This window comes from Hyaena hyaena, unplaced genomic scaffold (genome assembly GCF_003009895.1).
Source record: "Hyaena hyaena isolate Hyena2069 unplaced genomic scaffold, ASM300989v1 scaffold_146, whole genome shotgun sequence".
Taxonomy (NCBI): Eukaryota; Metazoa; Chordata; class Mammalia; order Carnivora; family Hyaenidae; genus Hyaena; species Hyaena hyaena.
This window is the reverse complement of record NW_024080778.1, coordinates 1,191,802-1,214,326: the sequence shown is the minus strand read 5'-3', so window position 1 is coordinate 1,214,326 and position 22,525 is coordinate 1,191,802. Positions and strand designations below refer to the sequence as shown.

The following is a 22,525-nucleotide window of genomic DNA, read 5'->3' as shown; positions in this document are numbered from 1 at the left end:
TCCATCAAACTTCTTTAATATTAGATTGGTCATAGAAATAAAGAAAACTTGAATTTGAGGAAAGAAAAAGGAGGTAGCGGAGTAGAAGTCATATTTTTACAGTCTGGTTTTAGGAAAACTAAAGTAACATGAGTTGAAATACATATTGGTCTTGGGGGTATTTCTTTCCACTAGGAAGAAGAAAGCGAAGCGAAGCTATGGGAAGAGAAACTGCTGAGCCAGTCTTTGGGGCCCTGGAAAGGAGTTGCCCTGGGCTCAACTAAAACTAAATAAACTGGAGCTTTGGGGAGGAAGGGTTGACAAAGTCCGAACATGTCACAATTGCCCAAATTTGTGCCTAACCCTTTTGTCTTTTCACTTCACTCCCTTCATCAGCTATCACATGTACCCTCAAGGCTTTAATTTTTACCTGACTTATGTCCTCAATTCTTTTCCAGTCTAAAGTGCTGCATTCCCAACTGCTCACCAGATGTCTAAGTAAAGATATGCCATCATCAGCCCAAACTCCTCATTCTCAAATCAAACTTCTCTGTTTCTACTGCAAGCCACTCAGGACTCCTGACCTTCCTATTTTTGTTAAATACACCACTACTCCTCCAACTCTAAAAGTTCAGTGTTATGTTTGATTTGGCAAGTGGAATCCATTGCCAAGTCCCAGAGATTTCATTCTCCACAAAATCATTTGAATCTATCTTTTCATGTTTGTTTCTAGCACCCTTATTCCTGGAAAACAAGAATAATCTATAAGCCTCTGGTCTTCCCTCGCTGTATTTCATACTACATACCTTTGTCAGATTATGTGTCCTAAAGCACATTTCTGAACATATTCCTCATCCCAAAACCCATCAAGAGGCCAATGAAAAAGTCATTATAGGCAACAGTCTTCCATGGATACAAAAGCTGTTAGAGATTTCAGGGAATTGGGCCAATATCACTTGACTTGATGATTAATGGAACATTATCTGCCTCTTGATATAATGAAGAAGGGAGTATACTACACCTTCATAAGAGATTATTCCTAAAAATTGAACCAGAACCTAATCAAATCACTAAATGGAACTTGCAGTTTACAAGAAAAACAGAGGACAGGGCAACAAGTCGGACAGCACCTCAAAAAAGTCATTAGATCAATCCAGAATGTGGGGCATTCTATATACAGGTCAAATGTGGTAAAACTGATGACACAAACACAATTTTAAAAAAAAATTTTTTTTAATGTTTTATTTATTTCTGAGAGAGAGAGAGAGAGAGACAGCGTGAGCAGGGGAGGGTCAGAGAGAGAGGGAGACACAGAAACCAAAGCAGGCTCCAGGCTCTGAGCTAGCTGTCAGCACAGAGCCCGATGTGGGGCTCGAACCCACGAACTGTGAGATCATGACCTGAGCTGAAGTCGGATGCTTAACTGACTGAGCCACCCAGGCACCCCAGAATTTTTTTAAAAAGGAAGATGACTGGAGAGTAACAGACTGAAGAGTTACAGCAATTAAATGCCAATTGGGTTTTGTGTCTTGATTCAAACAAAACACCTATAAAGAGATGTTTGAAACAAGTAGAGAAATTTGAATATGGACTGGGTATGATAATAAGAAATCATTGCTAATTTTATTAAGGTTGATAATAAAGTGATAGTTATATTTCAGAAAGATCCTATCAGAGATTCATTCATATTTTAGTATTTGTGGATGCAATAACATGATATCTAAGTTTTGCTTTAAAAAATTTTTTTATTGTTTGTTTATTTTTAGAGAGAGAGAGAGTGTGAGCCAGAGAGGGGCAGAGAATGAGGGAGACAGAATCTGAGGAAGGCTCCAGGCTGAGTTGTCAGCACAGAGCCTGATGCAGGGCTCGAACCATTAGATCATGACCTGAGCTGAAGCTGGACGCTTAACAAACTGAGCCACCCAGGTGCCCAGTATCTAGATTTTGCTTTTAAATACATCAGTAAACAAAACAAAACAAAACAAAACAAAACAAAACAAAACAAAACAAGCAAGGGAAAGGGATCCATGAAACAAGATTAGCAACTGATAATTCTTGAAGCTGGATGATGGTTCTAGGGCAGTTTATGATACCATTTTCTTTTCTTTTCTTTCCTTTTCTTTCTTTCTTCCTCCCTCCCTCCCTCTCCCTCTCTCTCTCTCTCTTTCTTTCTTTCTTTCTTTTTTGAGTATGTTTGAAAATTCCCCAAAGAAGTAGTTATATAATTTTAAAAAACTTTTTAGGTGACCCTTCAGATGCCCACCAAATAAAGTGTTAACTTCTGCCTGTGTCCAAAGTCCTCTATGATCTGCTTTTAACTTTCCTTTTCTGTTCTTCCCCTCCTGCATGATTCCTGGCCTCCAGTCAGCCTTGAACACCAGCTGTTCTCAGAGCGCCCTTCACTGTTGTCACTTCTGTATCTCTGCTTCTGCCATTCTTTCTACTGAACAAACACGATTAATTATCATTTGACTCGAAATAATTATAGCCCCCCTTCTTGAAACCTCTTACCTGATAACTTGAGCTATGGAGCAATTTGGAAAACAACAACAACATCAAAATCTGGTAGAAATTTGAGTTTCTGAAAGAAATGTTATTTTCAATACAAATGTTAGTCCAGAGAGCGTCCTGTCTCCACCCATCTACAATCTCACTATCATTACAACAAGTCATTGATGGCTCATCTCAGTGACTTCACTTCCCGAAGCTTTGCTTGACCCTCTTTTGGAGATGTTTTCTCTGTTTTGAACTCCTAAAGCACTTGTGACTCTCTTAAAAACTTAGCTCACCATGCTAGGTATAAGATTTGTGCTTCATACTAAGTTATTAAGGCCCCAAAGGGCAAGAAGAGAGGTATATGGGGAAATATAACAAACAATGCCTTTGGAGGCTTTAATATGTACTAAGACATGACCTTTGGCAGGTCGTTTACCCTATCTGACCCTCAGTTTCCACATCTGCAGGATGGGACAAACAATAATTACCTCATATGGGAGGTGCAGGAAGTAATTAAAAGAACATATGGTCTGTAAATACTATTTCCTTCTGCTCTTCTCTTCCTAATTCAAAGGTAGGCTTGTACCTTACACATGGTAAGTATCAATAAATATATTATCAGATTTCCTGCAACAGAGGTCTCTAAGAAGATATCAGAGCCAAAATTAGTATTTCCTGACTAGCTTGTTGACAGTCAAAAGTCACCGATATCTCTATGGCCAACATGCTTCCAATTTATGTTTATGAGGGTGTATTTGATTTCAGCTAGAAACTGTTTTCGGGGGGGTCACTAAAAGTTTTCATCTGTTGACTCATGACTCTAGTTCACAGAGTAAATACTAATAGTAAAAGGAATAAAACAACTTTGCAGGCTCTTGAAGATGAACTTTACTGAATGAAAGTTTTTTTTTTCTCACGTCACTAACATGGACAGATGTTTTGGGCTCCTGCCTGTGACCCCCAACTTTTAGAAAGAATGTTCTATTTTTTACTCTCCCCACATTTTCAATACTGAGTCATTCCTAAAACCATGGCAATATTGCTTTGAAAACCACCAGGCCACTAAAGTTACTGAGTAACTTCATGGTTGGAAACCCAGTGACTAGAGTCCACACTGCTGACCACTCCTCTTTTAGCTTTCCTGGCAATGTCTTCTTCTGAGTCTTCCACTCTTAGTGGGAGTTTCTCTGTAGGAGACATTTCTTTTCCTCCCCCTCTCTCTATTTCATAACTAACTTTCCTCCCACCCACGACTTCTCTTACCCTTTATATGTACTTTCTGGTCATCTCATACATTTGCACAACCTCGGCTACTACTTGTCTTCTGTACACCCAGCTGTGGCTTCTCTCCAGGACTATGCCTACTGCCTATTCTAGATTTCTTCCAGGGACACATGTTCTCATCTTGGATCATCACACTAAGACTGGTTAGTTTTCTTCAAGTTGCATGCATTTCATTCATGTTCTTGATGGCCCAAATTGAGACTGTATTAATTAGATAAGGAGGCTTTCCTCCAGGTAGATGAAGCCCTATGCCACAGCTCATAGCTTGGTAAATGAAGCATGAGCTGAATTTCACATCTCCCGTTCCTTTGCTGAACAGCCTTGCACAGTACATACCTACATGAATGTAAATGGTGGCCCTGACTTAACTGCAAGGAGTAACATTTCTTTCAGAAGCTCAAAACTCCACCACATTTATTTTTTTTCCAAATAGCTCCACAGTTCAGGTTCCCAGGTAAGAGATTTCAAGGAAAGTGTGTCATAACTATCCTTACTAAGTGATACTTGGTATTTATTCAACTATATCAATTAAGGATATAAGTATATACAGATATAAGCAATTTGGAGTACAATGGAGTCTTTCATATCTTTTTTTAAAAAATGTTTATTTATTTGGAGAGAGAGAGTGCATACAGGTGCACGAGCAAGGGAGGGGCTGAGGGGAGAGAGAGAGAAAGAGAGAGAGAGAGAGAGAGAGAGAGAGAGAGAATCCCAAGCAGGCTCCAAGCTGTCAGCACAGAGCCCAATGTGGGGCTGGATCCCATGAACCCTGAGATCATGACCTGAGCTGAAATCAAGAGTTGGATGCTTAACTGACTGAGCCACCCAGGCACCCCTCTTTTTCATATCATTAATCAATTAATTTATCAAATACCAAAAAAGTATAAAATGCTAAGAGTTTTATAATCATTCTGTTTATGATATAACCACTGCATAAAATATAAATGATGGGGAATGATACTACTTTTTCAGATCTAGCATGATTTATTTAGGATAGGATACATTTACTAGTTTAATATGACAGTTCTATTATGTATTGAGCAAAATAAAGACTTTCTGTACATACATGCGTGCATGCACGCACACACGCACGCAGACACATGCTTTTCAAATTTCTTGGAGAATGTACATGTCCTCCCCCTGCCCCCAAGTGAGACTATATGGATCTGAAAAAGGCTGGACTGGAACACAAACATGAAATATGGGAATTGCTAAAGTGTTAGGTTAGAAGGAGCTTAGTATATAATTAAAAACATATGAACAGAAAGTTAAATATTGTCCCCAAATATAATATTTTATTTGGAAATAATTCCTTAGAAGGCACACACGTTTTGATTCTTGTAAATTTTAGTAAAATATTGTGAAATTGCAATGACAATGTCAGAACAACAACAACAACAAAGCAAAAAGGGATTTGGGGGAAAAGGCTATGTGACATCTACTTCTTTTCAAGTACACTTGAAAAAATACAAATGGAAGCCACACGCCTTCATGTGCAGTTGTCTGATGGTATTTGCTTGTGGTTTTCTCTTACATTTTTTTCTCACTGAGTAATACAGAATTACAACATGCATGCTGCTTTAGTCCTCCAAATTCCTAAGGGAATTATATCTCCTTTATGTTCACATGCAACTCCAAAGGGAAGTTATGAGGATGGCTTCAAAATTCTGAAAATTTTATGCAGAAGAAATGCCCTTGGTATAGAAGGGGTACCTTTCACTTAATACAATGGTTCCACTATTTCATTACTCTCTATTGAATATACTGATGGAGTTAATTGGAGCAAAGAAAAGGCCACTATATCTTTATAATACATACAAGATGGAATCCTGAAAGGGTTTTTAAAACGAGTTTCTATAATTTCTATTAAATTATTTATTAGTGGAAGAATTTTATTGTTTAAGAAATGTGACATTAAACACAACCACCATAAACTACTTTCCATAAATAATTGTCTTGATTATTAAAATCAAAGACAAGCCTTGAACCCTACAAATAAATGATTAAAAACTAAAATAATACATCATAAGTATGGCCCTAGGTTAAAGCTATCTGTTTATTTTCCCAAATATTAAATATCAATATAAAGAAACTACTATAATGAAAGAAAACAAAGGTATCAAAACTCTCCAAACCAAGTGGAAGTGAGATATTAAAATTGACAAATGTTCAGTAAAATTCCAGAGCTTAGAAACCTCAGAGGCCTGTTTTAAATAGCACTATTGATGACACATGGTATTACTGATGAGATATTTAGAATCATGAAAAACGATCATTTTCTCTCTTCTTCAGCTTTCTTTCCTTAAACTTTTGCATATACCATTTGTAACTCAACATTTCTTGAACTTCTACCATATACCAGCAACTAAGTGAGGTGTTATGGAGGATACTAAAGATGAAAGAAAGCATAGGGGGGCCTGGATGGATCAATTGGTTATGCGTCCCACTCTTGATTTCGGCTCAGTTCATGAGCTCATGGTTTGTGAGATAGAGCCCCATGTCAGGCTCTGTGCTGACAGCGTGAAGCCTGCTTGGGATTCTTTATCTCCCACTCTCTCTCTCTCTTCCAAGATTAATAAACTTAAAAAAAAAAAAAGAAATAAAGCATCACTCTGCCCTTGAAGACTATAAAAGCTAGTAATCAAGACAGAAGGGATGTTTATAAATGACTACAATAGAAAGAGGAAAAAATACAATAAAAGGAGGAAATTAATATTTATTAAGTGCTTGCTATGTACTAAGCACTGCATTAAAAGTTATATATATTATCTTATTTTAATCCTCACACTATCTGTTGAGATAAGACATTATTATATCTGCTTTACAGAGATGGGGGAAATGAGACTCAGAGTGATTAAGTAACTTGCTCAAGGTCATAGTTTGCAAGCGAAAAACTAGGGTTTGACCTGAAATCTACCTGGCTTTGCTATCTATGCCCCCTCTAGGGTAAAGTAGTATAAAAATCTGTACTCATAAAGTACTGTGGGGATTCAACAAAAGGGAGAGTATATCTTGGTGGAAGAAGTGGCATGTAAATATGAAAGGTGACTGGGGCCCCTGCGTGGCTCAGCCGGTTGAACGTCCTCAGGTCACAATCTCACAGTTCATGAGTTTGAGCCCCACGTGGGGGTCTGTGCTGACAGCACAGAGCCTGGAGCCTGCTTCGGATTCTGTGTCTCCTTCTCTCTCTGTCCCTTGTCCATTTGTGCTCTGTCTCTCTCTCTCTCTCATAAATAAATAAACATTAAAAATTTTAAATATGAAAGGTAACCATGTCTGAATGTGTGGAAACTGAGTATAGCTAGTAGGTAAGTGCGAGACAGTTTGAGAAAAGACTATTCTAAGAAAAGAAAAATGAAGAAAAATAGATTTTAAGAGAAAAAAAGTAAATAGTTTCATTTGGCTTAGATGAAGCATAGTGCTCAGAGAATGAATGAAAAATTAGTGGGAGATTGAGTTAGAAAAACGGGCCAGATCAAGGGATTTTAAACATCAGGCAAATAACTAGATTTCTTGAACTCTAAATGGTAATCATATTGGGATTTAAAGTTTTGGGGTCAGAAGAATGACATCATCAGAATCATGATGGAAAAACTTTCTCTGGCAGACATATGTGGGCTAATTATGCTATCTATGCTCCACCCCAACTCTTGATATCTCCACTATAGAGACAGGAAAAAGCTAAGTGCTCAGTTTTCGGACTCACTTCCCTTGCAGCAATGCTTGGTCAGGCAAGCAACAGTCATGTCCTCCCAGTGTGCAGAATGGCAATGGGGAAGTCAGGATCAAAAGATATAGAAATGTGGAATTCCATTAGGTAGGCAATGAGCTAGAGAGATTTCATTGTTCTGGGAGCCATTACCAAGGGTGCATAGAGCATGAGCACAATGACTCTCATATCTAGTAGTAGAGACGAGGGCCTGGCATGAAGAGAGTCATGTAGAGAGTGAATGTAGGCATGGGGAGTCAGGAAAGGATTCAGTTATCAGAACAGGAATGTCTGAATCTGGGCAGAAACATAATTATTAGAATTAATGCTTGGCATCAGGATCACACTTAGAGCAATGGGACACTTGCATTTTGGAAAACAGTCTTCTTAAATGCCTCACGTTTAAGGTCCCCACTACACCTGGGGATTACCGGACGTACAGGTGCAGGGCATGACTTGCAGGTGGGGTTGAACTCATCCTCGGAATGGTGGGTCTGTGAGAATCGACAGATCTTCAACATTCTCCTTGACTATGAATATTAATAGAACTATCAAGAGAACAGAGACTGGCTCTATCTTGTTCACCACAATTCCACAGCCTTATTGCTATGCCTTGTACAAAGGAGCTAAGTAAATATGTGAGGTATTGACTTATACTATGTTCATATGAATGAAGGAACAAATAGTAGGATGATCAGTATTTCAATAAATTAATTCTGCCTCACCTCCCAAATAATTCTCATGACCTCTAATTTGAAATACAAAAACTCATCTTTTTTCGAGTTTCCTTTCCTCCTTTCTTCCTTTATGTAACTCTTGTCACTTGTCATTATTATTTTTTTTCTCTTCTTACCCAGCCATTTTCCCCCAGTCTCTGTGCCACTATTTACTCTATCCCATTCTTTTACGTCTCCAAGATTTGATTTCCTTTGATACAGTGGATTCACAGCAGCATCCTCTCCATTCGTTTCCCTGCCTCTTTTCCCATCTTAACTACAGATGCTAGAATTGCCTTTTTTCTCCTTTCTAATATCCTTTCACCATCTCATTTCCCATGTGAAAAACCATTTGCTCACCCATTTAGGTAAATGCAAAGGACTCACCTCTCTTCCCTAAGGCCTTTTGTATTTAGTTTCATACTCTCACTGCAACAGGGTTCACGGCAATTTATCTTTCTAGTCTTTGTAATTTTTCAACAACCTAAGCTAAATCCAACTAAGCCGTCTTCAGCTTTAGGAAGATGATCAGAAGAACTCCCTGAATAATAGACATTCTTCCTTTTTACCATCAGTCTACAAATAAAACCTTTGTAATCTGGAAGTCCTTACTAAAGAATGCATGATACCGAAAAAGCAAAATAGAGCCTCTCACTCTCTAAGGAAGAGTATTGCACTGAATAATACTGTGAATAATATGACGCAGGAATGTTCAACCTATGCAGAACACTCTACTGACATAAACATTTGCACATGAACAACAAGTTGCCAATTATAATTCTGTCCAAGTATGTTAGTAAACTTTAAAGGAGGTGCAATCTCTCAACTCAAACATTGACAGCTCTTCTTTTGGAAGTTGGTTGTTTGGAAATCTGATTGTATCTTCCCACAGGAATCCTAATAAAATATGGTTTATTTTCCCAGCTCAATCCCCAAAAGCCTATTGCTAATGCACTAAAAAAAATTCTTATTGTACAACAGAAACAGTATAAGTAATAATGTCTTAATGGAAAATCCACCATAAGTTGGGATTTGGGATTTTAGAAATGTACCTCTCACGACACTACCCAGTCAGAGGGGGTATGAATTTTCAGTGGAGTAGATAGTCCAGCTAAGGGTCATCCCTGAGTGACACAGTTATGACTCAGAGTGGGTCGGAAACTTGGACCTGAGGACTAGTTAAGGGAACTTGTTTGGAGAAATCTTGTTGAGGTAGCAAACTTTTTTCTTCCTGTTCCTCCCTTAACTAATTGTAAAAGGAGATGGGAAGAGAAGGTGAATAAAAAGTTTTGCAATGTTTATGCTCTTCCTTTTCCCCATAGCTTAGAAGACACAGGAGTAAGGGAGGAGCAGAATTAGCAAGGAAGGAATGCAGGCACATTAGTTGTATTGAAATATATATATAAACACAACTAATGTGCTTAATATATATGTTCAATACAACTAATGTGTGTAGTATATACGTGTAGTGTGTAATATATATAATAAAAATACATTATGGAGAATTTTAGCTCATACATCTTATCAAATAAAGGAAATTAAAGAAGTAGATATTTCAAGAAAAGAGATGGTTATCATTTTAAGTCACCAAAGATGAAGGAAAAAAAAAAAACATACCCCAATTTATTGTTTGAAAGCTTACTTATTTTTGAGAGAGACAGTGGGGAAGGGGCAGAGAGAGGGGGCAACAGAGGATCAGAAGCAGGCTCTGTGCTGACGGCAGAGAGCCCTATGCGGGCCTTGAACTCATGAACCATGAGATCATGACCTAAGCCAAAGTCAGACATTTAGATCTGACTGAGCCAGCCAGGCTCCCATATCCCAAATTATAAGTTCCTGTACACATTGTATATACTGTATGTAAATAAAATTATTTATAGTTAGTCAAAAAAACAGAACATGAACATTTCAAGAGAAATCCAACCAATTGAAGAAACCTTTCAACCATTTAAAAACCCATTTAAAAATTTCCTAGTTTAGGTTTTAAATGTACATTGCTTGTTTACTCACTGTATGTACATTATTATAAATAATGTACATAATAAATACAGATATGTATTTAACAGAGTTAGTGTATAGTTTATATAAGTTTACTCAAGGAAAAAGTGGATTCATGGTAAGATGGTAATGTAAGATATAATTGTATAAAATACTGTAACTCTGTTGCACATATTGATAATCCCATTTACTACATCATTTTTAAGTGTTCATATTTTTAGATAGGTAAAACTTGCTCTTGGACATAAAAGCCTATTTAATATCTACTTTTTGCAGAAGAAATTTCCCAAGAGTAGATTAGAGGCTGGGAAAGTAATACATTACAACAGGTAACAGGGAAAATAAAAATACAGATGGAAAGGAGCCAGTGTATAAAAATACATCCATAATTTATAAAAATCTCAGAGCAAATTTAATAATCATTAAGCACTAAATGAAAAACTTCATTAAGAGTTACTTAATTTAAAATCTAAACTTGGAAGTTTCTTTTGAAAATTGTTATGATAATGATGTAGAGTTAAGAGGTAAGTCAGACTTGTCCTTGGAGACATAGCAACAAAACTCTTTGCTTATTTCTTCTACCATGAAAAGACAATGTGAGCTATTTCCTGGCTTTACATTTCTCCTCATACCTATTCTTCCTAAATCCATGGCTTTCCTTTTGCTGTGTCAAGAGGGAGACATTTTGAACAAAATGATCATGTGATTTGAGTGTCCACTAAAGGCAAACCGATAGCCAAGATGAATGAAGAATAGAACAGGTCACCATTTAAAAATGCCAATTTTATCCTCCTTGAAAGTTTCCAAAATTTTCAAGTATAAGCAGTTAGACAGACTTTACTTTTTTAAGTGTCCTGACATATTTTCAAATCTTGGGGATACCTGATTGGCTCAGTCAGTTAAGGATCCGACTTGATTTAAGGTGTATATATATATATATACATATGTATATATAGGGTATATATATATATATCTAGGGTAAAGGTAATGATCTCAAGGTGGTGGGATCAAACCCCACATCAGGCTCCAGGCTCAGTGTGGAGTATGCTTAAGATTCTCTCTCTCTCCCTCTGCCCCACTACCCCACTCACACTAACTCTCCCTCTGTCAAAAAAAAAAAAAAAAAAAAAAGTCTTGGTTACAGTGATCCACAGTGTTCTCCCCATTCCTGGCTTCCTGCACTGGTTTATCATCTTTCGTCTGCTCATTAACTGTGGCTGCACACTCGAGATTTATTATGATTATCATCTTCTTCTGATAGCTATTTTCTTTAACATGTCATGAACTAATATGCTTTCAATGCTGTCTTTTTGTCCAATAATCCAAGTCCTCACACCCGTATCTGAATTTTCCTCTCTTTGTTTTGTCTATAGGACTCTCACACTTGTAGCAACTCTTTGTTGTACCAGATATTGGTGCCAACCCTCACCACTGTCTTCCTCCAAAGCAGTGCAAGGATATAGGACTCACGCATCTCTAAGGCTTCCTGCATTCCTCTAGCAGCTGGAGCGTCCTGACCTTCTGGGACAGGCCAGAAGGGCCAAGGAGTTAACACTCAGCCACGATTCTCAACAGTGAAGGAAGAGAAATTAGTGGAAAAATACATCAATTTCCTGGCCTTTCAGTGGGCAATTCTGAGGCAAGCTCTACAGTCTCCCACAGCTTCCTCAGTAATACATCTGTTTCTGGTCATCTTGCCTCTCCTGTGTCATTTCCCCTCTCCTTCACAATGCTTCCTGGGATTGTCTCCCAAATAAATTACTTATACCCAAATCCTTATCTAAAAGACTGCTTTAGGGTAGGTAGAGGTGATCCAGGCTAAGACAGAGGTCTTGTTAATACTTAAAATATGTTAAAGATTATAATAACCTCAAAACCAGCACTCCAACTTCTTTGATTCTCAGTTAGCTTACCTTTTAGTCTTCTCTTGAGAGCTGAGTGCTACAGGGATATGAGGCTTTTACAGACACACTTAACTTCTCTCTCCAGTTTTACGGTGTCACCCCAGGTAAGTCATGTATCTCTTCTGATTCTGTGTGAGTGTGTGTGTATGTATGTATATATGTATACACTACATATATGTATGTATATGTGTGTGTATAACACAAACACACACACACAAGTAAAACAGCACTATCCAGGGCTGTTGTAGCATTAAATAAAATAAACCATGATATATATACACACATGTAAAATAGTACTTTCCAGGGCTGTTCCAGCATTAAATAAAATAAAGCATGCAAAACACCTTTTACTTTGTCTTCATCCCATTATAATGTAGTAGTTTCAAATTTAGGAAATAAGCTACAACTTTCTTTCCTGGGGTGTTTTCCTGCCAATAATTGAGCTAACTTAGAAAATTAAGAATGGAAATCACAAATATTGAGATTATTCTCCGATATGAACATAAATTAACTACATGGCGAAGTTTTTTTATGAAGATATTACAGAATGGACCACTCTACTGAAGTACGTGGGGTTTGTTGTTTGCTTTGCTAGACATTCCTTAAACACAGAGCTCATAAAAACTATAAATAATACTCTCATGGTCTAATATGAGAACTAACCCACAATAAACAATTTGGATATTGACTAACAAAGATATCATGAAAACTGTTTATTTACAAAACAATCTAAGGCAGAAATAACATTTGACATATCAAAGGCAAAGAGTTGTAAGAGGAACTCAAGAAGTAGCTTTGTTACTTATGGGTATTATGGTGTTAAAGGTAAAACATTGGTAATGACCATTCCCTTCTCAATAGCTTCCTACAGACCCAGTCAGTATTAATATCGGGTTTGTTGTTTTTTACTGATTCTTTATTTCTGACAACTCCCTTCTTTTGTACTTTCATCTTCCTACACATTCCTCCCCTTCCTAAAATTTCCTCATTTTCTCCAATATGATTTATAGCTCAGAAGATTTTCTGTTGACTGCATGCACATTTAAATATAAATCATGTCTTCAGCAGTTGGTTTATATTGAAAATGTAGATCGAACTCAATATCTGTCTGTAATGAATCAAAAGTAGCTGGTATGATCATAGTCTAAATAATCAGAGTCTGTGTGGATTTACAGCAACATTATTAGTACATGATTAATCAGTACCTAATGCAAACCAGTTCATACCCAACATTTACTGAGTCATTTTATCTTACATTAAAGTCCTGTGGCACTGTTTCAGATCAGTTAAGAGTTTTGCTTTGTATGATAGTACATTGTTAAACTTGCCATCTGGTCCAACAGCTGACGTGGCTCACACAAGCCTGGAGAGGCCCCAGAGCTTTACTCCTGGGAAATATTTGGTCTACTGAGTGGTGTCATGATTACTGGTTCATAGCTTTTTTAATAGCCTTTGAAATGAATTGCAGAAAAATCTCCACACTGAGGAAATCCTAAATTGAAATTAATTTGTTAGGAAAGAATTCACTTACCTGAGGACCAGGTTGACCCTGAAATTGAAAAGAAAAAAAGAAAAAGGGAAAACAATTACAAAATTTTTTTTTAAAGTGACTGTTTTCACAACCCAAACTTAAACTAGTTCAGAAAATCTTTTCAAAATATTTTAATACCTAACCACTTACAAATTTTAGTTTGTAGTTTTAAAAAATCATATTGTATCTTAATATTTTTATTGTATGTTATTTATCTAAAATCTTGCTATTATGGTCTGTTATATGTTAATTCCAAAATGACTAAGGGCTTTAGTATGCTCTAGAATTGGAGAAAAGGAAGGTAAAAGATGAACTACATTATCATAATGAATGGGGTACTTAAAGAGAAGGCCTTCTAGCCCAGACTATTACTATGAGCTACATGTTCAAAGAGCACAGTGATAAGAAAAAAAGAGGCAGATATTTTTAGTTTTAGAATTCCCTAAATCTTTGGATTTCTCATTGTTTCAATAATACTTTAAGTCAATTTTAAAAATAAACACCAATCTTTTACTCTGTATAATCCAACCTAAGGGCATTATGAAAGAATATGAGGGGTCTTAGTCTCAGTTAAAGTACGTCATAACTCTTCACTCAGTCAACAGATCATGGAACCACTGGACAATCTGATTCAATTTGAATGTCACTTTCTTGTTGTTTAAGCTGATAAAAATTTCAAAGCAGCATGACTATAAAACCTTCTAAAATCAACTGTGAATAAAAGTATTGATTACACGTCACTTCTTATATTTTTATTAAAATTTTTTTTTCTTTTTCTGTGAGAGAGAGAGAGATACTGTGAGCAGAGGAGGGTCAGAGAGAGAGGGAGATATAGAATCTGAAGCAAGCTCCAGGCTCTGAGCTGTCAGCACAGAGCCCGACACAGGGCTCGAACCCACGAACTGTGAGATCGGACCTGAGCCGAAGTCGGACACTTAACCAACTGAGCCACCCAGGTGCCCTCTACATCACCTTCTTAAAATCTCTAATTGGGTTTCATGTAAGATGGGATGAAATAAAAAGTACACATAGAGTTAGGGAATCCTTAAAACTAAATTAATAATGTACAATCTCATTGTGCCAGTTCTATGCCGCTGGATATCAATACAGAAAAGCATGTTCCGAGAACATTCTCCCTTTCGCTCCCTCTTTCTCTCTTTCCCTCTCTTTCATCCCCTCTCCAGGCTTGGAATTTCTCTAGGTACTTGTTCGCTAACTGGGGATAAAACAGATGATTTTCAAGAGCTTTGTCTGAAGATGTGGTTAGCCAGGTTTTATCGAATCAAACCAGAGAAGGGAGCTAAACCAGTTACAGTGGATGTTACTCACCCACTCCTGCACCATAGTGGTGGAGAGGGAAAAAAGAATAACATTCATTTATTCCTTTCTGAGAACCAGGCACTTTCGGATATGTTATTCCATTTATTCCTTATAATTGTGCGGCATTTTACAAATGAAGAAACTGAGGGTCACAGAAATAAGTTAACAGTCACACAGCCTATAGGTGGAGAAGCCAGAATTTAAACTCAAATCTGATTCCAATGTTCATGCATTTTCCACCAGGTCATTCTGCCTTTCAGCAAGTTTAAACTTGCCATTGTATGCAGCTTTGCTCAGATCAACAATGGTATCAGAGCACTCTTCAAGTGTGCGGATGCTCTAAATCTCCCAACCACTCCTGGACTTCAAAGCACAGTGTGAATCTCTGCTTCTAGGTGCAGACTTAGGACTGGCAGGAACTCAGCCTGTTAACTGATACTTGTATCCAAACCAGGTCAGCCAAGTTTCAAGAGGGTAACAGACAACCCTAAAGGTGGGGAACCTACAAAGGCAGGGCTCTCAACCTACATGTAGATCTTCCTAGATCCATGTAATGGATGAAATTACAATACGTGCTCACTCTCACCTGCACTCGGTTTCTCTGGATGCTTTACTTTTCTGACCTTTCTGACATTTTCAACTAATGCAAACTCAGAAATGTGAACATGCACCTTTTAAAGAATTTCAGAATATATGTGTCTTCTACATTTTTTTTGGAAAACTAAAGGTAGGAATGTCTAAAATCAAAAATAATTTTTTCAAAAGAGTATCGCTTAGCATAACTGCAGAGATTGTTCTGCAGATGAGACTTTTCCTGTCTGCTTTTATTTTTTTTAATTTTTTTGTTTTATTTATTTTTGCAACAGAGAGACAGAGCATGAGTGGGGGAGGGGCAGAGAGAGAGGGAGACAGAGAACCTGAAACAGGCTCCAGGCTCTGAGCTGTCAGCACAGAGCCCAAAGCGGGGCTCAAACCCACGAACCATGAGATCATGACCTGAGCTGAAGTCGGACGCTTAACCAACTAAGCCACCCAGGCGCCCCTCCTGTCTATTTTTATTTTTTATTTATTCATTTTTTAAATTTTTATTTATTTATTTATTTTACAAATAGTTTATTGTCTGGTTTCCATATAACATCCAGTGCTCATCCCCACAAGTGCCCTCCTGTCTATTTTTAAAATGTGGCATTTCTGCCATTACACTGAACAAATGATTTTAATGCAACATATGCATACATTTATATGTTACTATATACAAATATTCATTGTGTTTTGGATTTTACATTAGTGGTAGTGAAAACAAACAATAAATGACAGTAAAATTAAACAGTTGGCTTTGGGGTGCCTGGGTGGCTCAATCAGTTAAGCATCTGACTTGATTTTAGCTCAGGTCATGATCTCACTGATTGTGGGATCAAGCCCCACATTGAGCTCTGCATTGTCAGCATGGAGCTTGCTTGGGATTCTCTCTCTCCTCATTTTTTGTCCTTCCTCATCACTCACACACTCTCTCTCTATTTCTCTCTCTTTTTCTCAAAAAGTAAACATTTTTTAAAAAGTTGACTTTTACATAAACATTAAAAATCATATAGTACCAGGAAACTCAGACACATATCTAATGTATGATAATGAATTTCAAATGTCTATGGTGTGCATGTGTGCATACATGTATGTGTGTGTGTAGGGTGGAGAGCATGAAAAAGAGGGATAGAAGTGAGTTGGTAGACAGGCTTTCCTGAAAATGATGCATATAACATGGTAAGTTTGATAACTCTCCCTAAAACATGGATTACACAATGCAAACCTTACAAATGTTACACAAGATTCCAGGACTGTCTACATCAAATCTTCTCAATCAGTGTGATGTGACAACTATTCCCTAGAAAACATCAAGAAAACTTGTCAGGAGACGGTCCAGTAGCTGGAGTCTTGTAGTCATTACAATAGAACTATCCAGAAAAATGAGAAAGTGATCAGAGGGCAAGTTTCCGTGGCCATGGCAGTGCCGGCTTCCTCCATGGGAGTGCACAACATAGAAAGACATTGGATAAGAGCTCAAAAGTGAAGAGCATCTCAGAAACTCCCTTATGATTGAGGACATTGGGCATAAAGACTTTACAGACAAATAGCCAAAAGAAACATCTCAGAATTTCTTTAAGTTGCTTCTGAATAGTTCATTGAGAAATCCAAGGATTTGCATTCATTCGTGGGTTTTTCTAGTCTATTCTAATTTATGGGTGGGGAACTTTATTAGTAATCAACTGTGAAAGTTTTTCTCAGTTTTCTAAAATATACTCTCAACGAATAGTTGTAATTGTGACTAAGACTCACAAAATACAACTTAGATTGAAATTTTAAAACTGTAATTCCTGAAAAGGACCTTTTTCCCGAGCAAATCACCAAACTGTTTCTAGAAATGAAAACTCAAATCTAGTATAATCAAGAGCCATTCCAAGGGTTAAATCACAGAAATACTAAAGTTTGAAAAATAGACGTAAAGGTGGAGAATGCTGGGTGCTGTGAATCACTGATTTACTGTATGTCAACAGCTCAATGCAATGCCCTCCAGGCGGCTCAGGCACCAGCGTGAAGGAAAAGAAACAGCCAGAGGAGTGACTTTAAAAAGTGGTAATCAGAACAGCATGGTGGAAAACAATCAGCCAGTAGCTGATGCTTGACAGAAAAGTGTTCAAAGCAAGTTGAAAGTTCTGTGAGTCAAGTAAACCACAATGGAGCATGATAAATGAGATGACATATCACTCGACTATGTATTGTTACTTTAGGCAATTAAAGAGCAATATTAACCATTCCTAGTTAGGCTGTTATCACAATTACAGCTGCCAAAAAGTGCTAACATCCTTCTCTAAATCGACAAAGTCATTTAGATTTCTCACTGAGGCAATTAGTTTCACTACATGATATTTTTTTATGGATAGTAAATCTGTGTCATTCCTTTTCAGACAGGAAAAATGCCATTTTCCCATTAACACATGCACAGATAAGCACACAAGTTTGTACTTTTAAAGTACAATCTTACTTTTGAAACACTAATTAGGATAACAGACCCACATATATCAGACTTACATACATCTTTACTGTGATACATTTTGCAATAAAAACTCTCTCATTTTGCAAAAACTTGAGGGAATATAGTATGGTTTTTGCAACTTTAAAAGGTGCTACATCTGCTTCAAGGTAATTAGAGAGAAAATACTTTAATAACTTACAAGTTTATCCTTAAACCTCTCAAGCTTGCTGCCACGTTTAGTACCCTCAGATTCAGATTCATTTCATTCTCTTGAATTGCCAGAAAATACTTCAAAATAATAATTTCTACGAGTTGCATTTTGGAACCCTTACTGTCTAAAAAAAGATGATTGGAAGATGATTATTATGATTTCATGATCTCTTGAAAAGTCTCAAATCCACACATTCAGATGTCAAGTTTATTTTTCTTTTCAGGGGAAAATAGTGTCTGAAGTAGGCATCCAGGTAAAGCATTAGTGACATCATAGGAACTCTGAGTAGCAACAGGATTGTCCTGATGGCAGGATGTTTTAAGGACCAATAGATCCTAGCATAAAGCCATCTCAATGGGATTCCTTAACCCAATTGCAGTTTGATCTACGGTCTGTGCCACTAAGTGGAACAGATACGTTCTACGCCTGCAGTACCAGGAACAGGTATCTTACTCGTCCTCACTATATGGTGGAATTGTTCACATTTCATCCCCGGTATCTCCATGCCCAAGTTACAAGGTGCTTCAGAAACAATTGTTAAATTGCTAAAAGGTGAGAATATTTTGACTAGTCCACCGATGGTTTACAATATCCTTAAAGAATCGTTAGTAAGTCTACTATTCTTACATTACAGGATTATGTTTTCAAAATATACTTTCACAAAAGAGTTTTCTTCACTTCTATTCATGGCAGAATAAACACATCCTGCCAAAGAACAAGTCGATCCCCTCAAAGGAATCTTACTCAGATAACAGAGAAGGAACTAAGACAGAGGGCTGTGGAGGCTTCAGTGGAGGATTTACATACCTACACAAATGCCACCGAACAAAAGCCATGAGAGCTCGACTACCCTGAAGAAAAACCACTCCCTGGTTTGATTAAGCCTCCATATCCAATTAATGTGAGAATGTTATATCAAAATACTTTGTAAATTATAAAATGCTATACAAATACAGCATGGCAATTTATAGTAGCTTATAAAACCAATACCAACAAGTCATTCTACTAATTCAAATTTAGATAAAAGTGTCTCTTAATTTAAAAAACAAATTAACATGCAAATGATATACTGCAGAGAAAAGCAATTGAAGAAATAAAGCATTATGGATTATGTGTATTAATTAAAAAATGACTTTGCAAAGACTGTATAATCTCTCAATATCTATAACTGTTCATGCTTCCAGGGACTTACACGCTTGACTGAAATAAATATTATTCATAATTTATATTGCCTGTTGTGTTATCTTACAGGATAGATATTAATAATTCTTACCTTAGCCACAGTCACATAATACTACTTAGATAAGAGTATTTCGATTTAAGGTTTTCTTTTAAAAATTACTTAATCCCTAGTGGTTTTAATCCTGGGAAAGAAAAGTCATATTCCACTCCAGAGGGGAAAAAATAGCTATAGGCTCAAACCTGGTGGATATATCTTTTCTAAAACTGAGATAAAGAAAAAAACAAGGGCAAACATAGAGATGGTCTTGTTGGGTTCAACATATTGAAGAAAATAAAAATTGATTCAAAATGGAAGATGTCTTCCGTTTTCTTTTTTTTTTTCTTAAGAGTAAACGTTCATAATGATAACAGAAAGGTAAAGAATTTTATCATGTGCATTTTTTGTCATTAAAAGTTTCACATACTTCATATAAGTAAGATAAAGACTCTATATATTAATTTACAACATTAAAACTTATTGGATGCCTAACATTCTACTGAGGTTGATTTACATTTTTGCTTACATCTTTTGATAAAAATATTTGACTGACTATATCCTGGATCGTTTCCTTATTATACAACACTGAAAATGCACTGTTATTTCAATTATGAAGTTCATATGTTTTATTTACTTATTTTGTGGTACATAAAATACAGATTGTATATTTTCTAGGGTATAATTTTACATATGTATACATATGTATTCATACAGACATATATTTGTTAATCTATCTCTATGAAGAGAAGAAAGAAGAGAAAGAAAGGAAGGGAGAGAAGGAGAGAGGAGAGGAAGGTGTGAAGAGAGAAAAAAGTATACAAAAATGGCAATTATCTCTGGGTAGTGGAATTATGAGTAATTATTTCCATCTTTGGAGTTTCCTATACTTTTCAAAATTTTACTAGTCCCATGTCTTGATTGTAAAAATATTTATCATATGATACTTAATTCCCTACAGAAAACTCTTTAACAGAATTTCAACTAAGTTGTTAAATGTTTTCCATAGTAAATTCATTCATTTAAAGGTCTAGGCCAGTGATTTTGAATTACATTTTCTAACTTCTCCCAGTTAAGGGCGTTTTTAATCACTTGGAAGAATGTTGCAAAACTATTAAAATTATCCTTCAAATTTCAATAAGTAAAGGTTTTGAATTCAGTTTCAGGGTATGTCTCACATCACTTTTAGGAGTAGATTAGGAGTAGAGAAAGAGGCAGAAAAGTTCCAGAGTCAAGCACTCAATGATAGGAAGTTGGCTCCACATAGTATGAGGATCCTACCAGGCTGAGTTTGTTAGAAACTTTGCTATTTTGCAAACCAAAATATTTGGGTTTGGGGATTAAGATGTGTCCTTTCGTGGATTCATTTGAAGAACTTATGCTTTAGGCTATAAATGCGTACTAAACTTCTAAAACATAATACTTCCCAAGTATTTTTACCAACTGGCATGGAATCAAGAAGGGCTATCAAGGTGTAAATAAATGACAAGTTTTACAAACATTTTAGTAGGACACAATAAATGTATAGAACACTTGTGAGGAGAGACACCTGCTCAGCTTCCATAGTTTTAAAAACACATGCTTTTTAAAGAATGCTAAGGCAATTTTTACTTCCCTGCCAATTTTTATTATATTGCATATAAGGAATAATTTGGTTTCTCCCATGTTTACTAACATCTTTAAAGTGTACTATTTTGATTGTTCCAGATAAATACTGGAAGCCAATTTATAAACATCTCTCAGGCTGATTAAATTTATATAAGTGCCCAATTCCAATTTTGTAAAAATTGTGCAAAAGATGCACTTGACAGTGCACTCAACAGCTGTGTGTCCTAGATGTTGTGCATTAACAAATCAGTGCTAGCAATGTCAGTTAATTCATAATGCATGAGTCAAGTAATGCATATTGCTCCAGGGAGAACGAACTCTAAAATGGAATACCTGTTTTAAAATTACAGAGAAGTTTTGCAAATTGAGAAACTTATGTGCTTTAGGATAGAAGATGTTTGGTACTGCATCATAATAACTCCCACTTACTGACTATCATAAGACACCAAGAGCTTTCTAAATGACACCTCTGTTACAATAAGCCTGCAAATTAAGGGTCATTTCCATAATTTTATAGTTGAACAAATCAGGTCTCCAAGAGGTTAGTAGCATGCCCAGAGTCACATAGCTTCTAAAAGGGGAAGCTGGAATATGAACATTGGTCTGACTTGAACCCTTTTGTGCTCTCACTTGCATCATGCTGGTGGCTGAAGCTATGGGTTTGAAAGAGATTACCTAGAGGAAGCAAGAGGCAGTGATTCTTAACCCTCTTAACTTGAATAAAAGTTATTGTTGCTCTAGTTAGAAATATCCATACGACACACAAAATTTTACACACACACACACACACACACACACACACACATACACAAACAACCAAAAAAAACCTAAGTTCAATGATCAATTCTCTAGTGAGTCATTCATCCCAGGATAAGAGAAATATATCTCTGGGTAGAGAAATAGAAACATTTTAAGAACAAGAGAGGATGAGTGTCCCAGAAAGGAAATAGGAGAAAAGAATTAAAACCAGCAACAAACTAGAGTTATAAAAGTCAAGCTTTGAAAGAATTTCAAAAAGAGAGATTAAAATGAAGACCACAAAGAGTCTACAGCATTTAAACAATAGGAATTCAGAATCTTTATTGTAACTGATTGAAGAGTGAGGTGAAGAAATTAAGACAAAGATAAGCTCCTCAGATGGCAAGCACGTGTCATCTGAAGTGTTAAGTATGACAGATTATTGACGGCTGCCTGGAATAATGGGTTACAAGAAGATTCTGAGACTGGGAAAGGCTGTTGGGATTAACCAGCAAAGGGCAAAAAAGTAGAAAGTGTGAGTATTAACTATTTGCCAACCTGCATAGACAATTCTTTTGAATAAGTGTGTGTGAAGGGAAGGGAAGATAAGATAGTAGTTAAAAGGAACACTGGGTTGAGGAAAAGCATTTTTCTTTGTTTTTGTGGTAAAGTGAGAAAGGTTTTTAAAATGTTTACAAACTGACAGAAAACTTAGCTAAGAGAAAAGAAGCAGCTTGTAAAGCAAAATAAATATGGTGTCAGAGAATAAAGGTCAGGAAATAGGGTG

At 36.6% G+C, this 22,525-nt stretch overlaps 1 protein-coding gene across 2 annotated transcripts in view; it reads right to left on the bottom strand.

The window, feature by feature from the left end:
- The window catches only part of COL25A1 (collagen type XXV alpha 1 chain), a 455,910-nt gene that overhangs the window by 159,798 nt on the left and 273,587 nt on the right, over positions 1-22,525 (bottom strand). For both annotated transcript variants that reach the window (XM_039238752.1, XM_039238753.1), the window contains exon 5: positions 13,618-13,635. In XM_039238752.1, the coding sequence (XP_039094683.1) occupies positions 13,618-13,635 (18 nt within the window). The remainder of the gene's footprint in view (positions 1-13,617; positions 13,636-22,525) is intronic.